General features: G+C 59.9%; 1 protein-coding gene across 1 annotated transcript; it reads left to right on the forward strand.

The window, feature by feature from the left end:
* Nucleotides 1-824: 824 nt before the first annotated feature.
* Nucleotides 825-6873, forward strand: LOC112676353 (basic salivary proline-rich protein 4-like). Its single transcript, XM_049102128.1, has 4 exons — nt 825-829; nt 1100-1930; nt 2058-2154; nt 4648-6873. The coding sequence occupies exons 1-3, from the start codon at nt 825-827 to the stop codon at nt 2134-2136; spliced, it is 915 nt and encodes a 304-aa protein (XP_048958085.1). The 3' UTR covers nt 2137-2154; nt 4648-6873.
* The last annotated feature ends 335 nt before the right edge of the window (nt 6874-7208 follow it).

Genomic DNA, 7208 nt, shown 5'->3' on the forward strand with positions numbered 1-7208 from the left:
GGGTATTTTCTATGGTGGTTGGGATGGCCGTGCTTCTTTTGCCTTTTGTTTGATTTGACTGTGTATTTTCGCCTTTTGTCTCTTAATGACGATCACACCATTGCTATATCCAGAGCAGTAAACAGTCCTCAGCGAAGCCGCCTTTTGCCAACCCAACCCTGGAAAGTTTGCAGAAGTGGAAGGAGCAGAAAATGCCATGAGAGTATAACTTACAAAAAGGTAACAAGAAAGACACCACCATTCCCCTCCAATAATCCTAACTAAACAACCCCCCCCCAAGATATTTTTTACATAACACGTCCAAAACCTACGCCCAGCTTGATCTTCCAGACTCCATGGCACCGGGCTGAGCGGGTAAGTTCAAAAAAAAAAAAAAAAAAGTGCCTTTTGCCCCTTCGAGGAAATCTTTTTTCGAGCAGGCCAAGGGCTGCAGATGTTTGGGAGCTGAGGGGAGAAGGAGGTTTCTGGAGCTTTGTGTTTGGCAGCGGGTGGGGAGGGGTGGGGGGACGAGGGCTCCGCAGACCCTCTGCCCCTTCTGCCCAGGAGGCGAGGGGAGGGTCTCCCCGGCGAGCTCGGGCATCCAGGGAGCCGCCTGCGGTCGTCCCTCTAGCTTTTCTAGGTCTGAGCCTTGATGGGGAGGAGGAAATTGAAGTGTTTTTGGAGGTGGGGGGCTCAAAAGACGAGGAAGCCTCCCCGCCCGGCCTAGGACCTCTGTCTCTCGTGACGGCGGGGCTCGCACTCCGAAGCCGGCTTTTCGGGGCTCCGGGGCGTGCCTGCGCTTCCCAAGCAGAAAAGGACAAAAGGCCGGCGTCCATGTTGGCACCATGACGCAGCATCTCTCCCGCCTGCCACCGAGCGGTGCCTGTTCTCCCGGCCGCGCTCGCTCCTCCCTCCCAAGCACGAGTTTTATTTTCAGGTTCAGAGCTGAGCCGCCGGCCGGGGCCGGGGCCGGGGCCGGGGCCGGGCGGGCCGGGCTGCAAGTGCTAATGGCGGCCGCCCTCCTCCGTCCTCCCCCTTCCCAGTTGTCGTTGGGGGGTCCGGGCGGACGGCGGCCCCTCGCCGGGCCGGGCCCGAGAGCCCGCAGGGCGTAGCGCCCCAGGCCGGAGGGTGGTCGCGGAGGCTGTGGCTGGGGCCGCGAGCCCCGGGGCGTCGTGCGGCCGCGGCTCCCGCGCTCGCCTCCGCCGGGCGAGGCGGCCAGACGGGCGCCATTTCGCGCGCCGCCCGCGGCTCGGGCGGTGGCGGCTGCTGCGCGCCAGACGGGAGGAGGGAAGGAGGCGGCGGGGCCGGGGGGAGGGGAGGCCGGCGCGCCGCCGCCCGCGTTCCAGGCCGCCGCCCGCATGGACGCCCCTGGCTGGGGAAGGCCTCGACGACGAGCGCGGGCTCCGCCGCCGTCCGGACCCCGCGCCGGACCCGGGGCCCGCGCGGGCACGAGGAGGCCTCCCTGCGAGGCGCGGCCGGTCGGGGCCTCGAGCCCCCCCCCCCCCGAACGGCGCCGCCCGCGGCGGGTGAAGCCTCCCTCGGGGCCCGGCCCTGACCCCAGGCGGATCCCCGCCGCCTCGCCGCCTGCCCGGCCTCGGCGCCCGCGATGGCCGAGCCCGAGGGGCGGGGGCCCCCTTGTCCCCACTTTGGGCTCGAGGCCGCCGCGGAGGCCACCGACGTCCCGACTTGGCGGCTCCGGGCACACCCTCCGACCCTGTGCCCCGGAGGCCGGGAGGGGGCGGGGGAGGAGTGGGCCTGGGAAAGCGGAGCGGGCCCTCCCCGGGACCCCCCCGGGCGGATGGCTCGGGTTAAGCCCTCAGGCCTCCGGCCCTTCTCCGGGGAGGGGATGCGGACCGGGCGGGTCTTTGGGAATGCAGATGAGCCGCCTCCTGCTGCTGGTCGCCGGGGCTGAACTTCGTGACTCAGCCACCCCACCCCCATCCTTTCCAGGGTGAGGGCCACCGGGGCAGATGAAATAAGGGGGGGGCTTTTGTGAGGCGACTTTTCCCTCCAGGAGACCCTGCCCGGTTTGTGCCTGTCCACTCCCTAACAAACCCTCCGACTTTTTCCCCTGTCAGGCTCTTGGCTGGAGAAAAGGCAGCTGCCTGGCACCCCCAGAGTGAACTATCCTCCTTTGGACAGCACCAGCAGGCCTAATGTCACTCTGACAAGAAGGTAGGTGTGAGTCCTTTCCCAGCCTGCCAGGGAGATTCGGGGGGCTTGGGAGCTCAGGGAGGGTGAGGGTGAGCACCCCAAACCCGCTGGGCTGGTTCTGCAGCCTCTCCCCCACGCAGATGTGTGGGACTGTGTGTGTGAAATCGGCTCCCTGCTAGGTCCATCCATCCCCGCCTGTCAGCTTCTGTTGTCAAGAGTTTGGGGTGTGCAATTCTCTGCAGTCTTGAGCGCATAGGAGGCTGCACTTGCAAGTATTTACCAGTTGTGTGTTTTGTGGTGGGAGAGGGCCCTGGGTGCCTCTTCTGAAAGGTAGTGTCTGCTGCCAGGAAACCCGGCCCTGCTCTGGCCCTCCCTTCCTGCCCAGAGTGGGGGCGTGTGGGGTGACTGTGTGAGCTGGCCTCTTCCCCTCTGATGTCTAGCTGCTAGGGAGGTGGAGAACACAAGTACCTGAGTTTTGGGCCAGCTTCCTCTGAGAAAGAGCTTTCTTGACTCTTCTCCCCATTCCTTGGAATTCCCACGGATTCTCTGCACCACCACCACCCTCAAAAAGAATACTGTTTGTAAAATCAGACCCGGGATTTGAAACCTGGCTGGCCATTTACGTGCTGTGACTTTGCATGAGCTGCTTGGTCTCTGAGCCCGTTTCCCTATATTGCTCAAATGGGGCTAGGTCAGTGATTCCCAGCCCTGAGCCTGCTCGTTACAAACGTCTCCCAGTCCAACAGCTTTTGATTCAGTAGGTGAGACCTGAGAACTTGCCTTTGTAACAAGCTCCCAGGTAATCCTGATGGCTGCAGTCTGAGGACACCTTTTGAGAACGTCTGGGCTGGGTAACACCCGGAGGTATGGCGAGGATGGCGTTAGTGCACTTGAAACCCCATGCTCAGTGCTTGACAGAGGCGTTAGCTTGCCAATAATGGCAACTCTCTCCCCATCCTCCTGATACAAGCTGGCTGCTCATACATAGTTAACTACTGTCTCCAGGAAACTCCACAGCTGGAGGTGGCGTGGCCCTTGATCTCTGATCCCTTCCCCATGTGATCTCCAGTTAGGGATTACTTTGATGAACCATTTGGGTCCAGGTGCCACTGATCCCCACCACTCCCCCATTTGGGCTGAGGTTTGGCTTCCTTGTGGGATGAGCCCTGCCTACTTTTGCCCCACCCCTCAATGTGAAGACTAAACCAAAGCTTGGGGGAGGGGCGGAGCTTGACCTGGAGATTTTCTTGAGAGCCATCCTGGTGGTTAATCTAGGGAGGCTCTAAATCCCATCTCTGTTCTGGTGACCTTGGGCGAGTCTCCAGTGTGAAACGATAATAAAGATGCAGTCTGGAAACGGGAGTGGTAGGCGTAAGTGTGATTAGGGGGCTTGGCCTCACGTTCTCGCTGCACATTAGTTGGCCTCCTTTCCCATGTGGCTGCAGGGAGTGGGGGCTGGGCTGTCTGCGAGCTCCTCCCCCACCAACCCACCCCCGAGGCACGTGGCAAAGCCTGGGGCAAAGGGGAAGACTGACTCTCCGTAGGCAGGGAGCCAGCACCGTTTTTCCTCCTGTGTGGTTTGAGTCGGAATGGTGGCCTCCCCTCAGCTTCACCGACTGTCCCTAATGGGGTCATGATTTGGGGTCACTCCCCCAAAAACCCAGAGAATAAAAGTGACTCACCCAAGGTCACGAGGCCACCAGTGGCAGCCAGGGTGGAGTTCCAGGTGTCTTGACTTCTAGCCCATCACCCGTGTCCGTGGCACCCCCTCCCACCCCAGCTGTCTGGGTTATTTTGGGCTTCCTCTCGTGCCAGCTGTCTGCTGGCATCACTGCCAGGAAGCTGGGAAAGCAGTCTGGTTGAAAGTAGCCAGTGTGGTGCTCTTCACTCCTTCTGGCCCCCTTCCCTTGGCTCTGTGAGGGTCTCCAGTCCCAGATAAGCTGGGGTTGGTCCATCTTGTCCTTTGCTGGGGCGGGGAGGAAGGAGGCTCCCTCCCGTGCACCTGGCACCACACTTCTTTGCCCCTATGCGCACGGGGCTGGGGGGGGGGGGCACTTCCAAAAGTTGATGAGGCTCACGTTCTTAATATCTCATGGGCCTCTTCCTTTCACACTGGCCTAAAATTTGAGGTTTAAATTTGGTTCTGCTATTGAGTTGATTATTCAACCCCCTTGATCCTCAGGTGACTGGCGTGTTGCCTGAGGGTGTCCTCTGACCCTTTAGATAGAGTCCTTAAGGTTCCCAGAGACGGGGCGTCTCATGGGCGTCCGTGGTTAAATAATTGATTTAAACTTCGCCTCTCCCAGCCCCAGGCTGGAGAGCCATAGCCGGCTTCGGAACTATTAGGGAGCAATTAGGTGCTAAACTGTGGTCTGGGTATGATTCTGGGGAAGGAGAGGTGTCCTTAACGACCTGTAAGGGTCATACTCCCTCCACTTCCATTTCCTCTTTACCTCTTTCACTTTTTTTTTTTTTTTTTTTGTACCCCCACCCCACACCCATCACCTGGGGCAGGGAGATGGGGCAGGGAGAGGCGGAGCAGCCTGTCTGTCCTCGGCCGTGTAGTTCCTCCCCGCTCGGGCTGGCCCCGCCCCCTGGTCACCGAGCGAGCTCCGGGCGGGGCGCTCCTGGCGCCAATCCGGTGGGGCCAGCCTGGAGAGGGCCACGCCAGCGGAAGGGCGGCCCAAGGCTGGGAGGTGGCTGGACCTGCCTTGCTACTGGACACCAGGGTCCCGCCTCTTCCGGCCCATCCAGCGTGAGCCCCAGCCTGGAATACGACCTTTCAGACCCTCCGGGTGGAGACTGCCTCTGCCCGGACTGTGGCGAGAGGCGCCCCGCCATCTTGGAGGCCGCCTGGGTCCAGCGCTGTCTCCAACTGGCCAGTGACCGCAGCAAGTCCCCGCCCCTCCGGAAGCTAAGGTCTCCCCCTGTGAAGCAGGAGGAATGTGGACGATGACCTTTTGAGCTGTTTCTGAGTCTGGCTTTGTGAGGGGGAGCTTTCTGTGTTCCTGCACGACCTCCCCACCAGCACCGCCAGGTACTGAGCCCTGGAGAGAGTCCTTGACTCACAGTCAGCCCCTGGCCACCTCCCATCTCTGGTACCACAAAGAATTAGCTCAATTTCTTCTGCGGCCGCTGGGTTGGATGACCCCTCAGGAGTGAGGTGACCTCCTAGGATGTTCTCAAGTACCAGGGCAAGAGAAGCTGGAAGAATTGTCCTTAACTTCCACATCCTAACCTATGCTTGGTCAGACTTTGCCCTGACAAGACGGAAGTGGATCTGGCCCTTATTTCTCTTCTGGGCTCAGCTGGCCTTATGGCGGGAGGCACAGGCCAAACGAGTCCACGCCACTCATGCTACCTGGCGTGCTCCCCTAGGCTTCGGTGTCCAACAGCTCTATGGCAAGAACCAATTTAAGGACTCTTGCTTGCTTTCCTAAACCTCCCCAGGAATTCCTTGTGAATAGAAGGTGAATGACTTGGGGCCTCAGAACATCTCAGGTAAGGGAGCAGGGCTCCCAGAGCTTGCGAGCTGGCCCTGCTCAGCGGGCCTGCCCTGGCCCAGCTGCCTCTGAGGAAGCTCTCAGCAGCTGGCCTGGCTCCTGGGTATTTTTAGGTACAGATCCAGCCCCTGCACCACTGGAGCGGAGTCCAATTCAAACACTCCAGGCCGGGTGGGGCTGGGGTTCTGCCAGCCTCCTGGTGATGCAGGGGTGGGTGGGTGTGCCGGGGCCAGTGTCAGCTGTTCTGCCTGCATGCAGGCAGGGCCCGGAAGCCTCCTTTTTCTTCCGCCCCGAGCGCCCCCCCCCCTAGTTTGGTGGAAGCCATGTGTTCTGTCTTGAGATCGGAGCCCCATTTTTCAGGAGAGAAAATGGAAACTGAGGTCCCAGATTTTGAGGAATGTCAGGCGGTGTGGTTAACCCCCAGGTGGCAGTTTGCTCAGAGTGGGTTGACCCTCCTAACTGAATCTCCCCGGCCCCTCATTCTCTTGCCCTCCAGGCCCTCCCTGAGCCTCAGGGTCAGATCCAGGGCTGGCTGGAAAGGTAAGTGGTTCTCCCCTCATTCGGAGGCCTCCTTCATCCTTCATCTCCTGCTGGCCTCAGGCTGCCATTACAGACACACCCCCAGCCCTGCCTCACCAGCCAGTCACAGCTTCTCTTAAGTCACCAGAGACAGCTTGAGTACCTGGCTTTGGCTGGGCACTTCTTTTCAGGAGCTTTCCTCTCTTGAGCCTGGCAGAAAGGCCCTCCCTGATCTGACTCCAGTTACCTTGACAACCCTGTCTGGCCTCCCTGCTCACTCTCAGGCACCGTGGAACCTAATGGGGTTTTCCAGCCACCATGCGTTTGCCCAGGGTGCCCATCCTGTTTCCATTGGTCTTCCCTCTCAACATTGCCTGTATTAGGTTCGACCTTCCCTAAGCCCTCATCTCTAAATTGTTCACATCTCCCAGACTCCTTTAGACTGTTCCCCAAGACTTAGCTGCTTTGCAGGAAGGAACATGGTTGCCTCTCAATAAATTTGTGTTGGAAAAAAGGAATGAGTTGCTGTAAATTTGTGTGGGGGGTGCTTGACCCAGCAGGTGGCCCTCTGGCCCATGACAGCATAGGAGACTCTCTTAACCTGCAGCTGGGACTTAAACCTCCTTTTCCCAACTCTGGGCTCTTTATTTGTGAGCTTCGACGGGCAGTCGCTGCTGCCCTCTGGTGGTCAGACCTTATCTTGCATCTGCTGAAAACCTACCCCGTGTTCATGGAATTGCCAGGTTGGCAGTTACCTCCGTGAAGTAGTTTACCTGGTCTTTGCTGAGAACTTGGAAGATTGAAAATCTTCCCTGGGGGCCAGGAGATCGAGAATCCCTCCAACCCTCTCTGAGGAGACTACTCCTGCCGGTAGGACCCGTCTCACTTGGCCATGCCTCAATGCCGGCTTGCTGCACCCCGGCTCCGGGCGTCCCCTGCCACTCCTGACAACTGGCCTGGCTTACGCAAAGGACCGTTGGTTGGCCCAGAGTCGCGGGGAGGGAAGGAATGGGGGGCAGGGGCGACCTCAGCCAGCCGCCCGATAGTACCTGC

Source organism: Canis lupus, chromosome 26 (assembly GCF_003254725.2).
Source record: "Canis lupus dingo isolate Sandy chromosome 26, ASM325472v2, whole genome shotgun sequence".
Classification (NCBI taxonomy): Eukaryota; Metazoa; Chordata; class Mammalia; order Carnivora; family Canidae; genus Canis; species Canis lupus.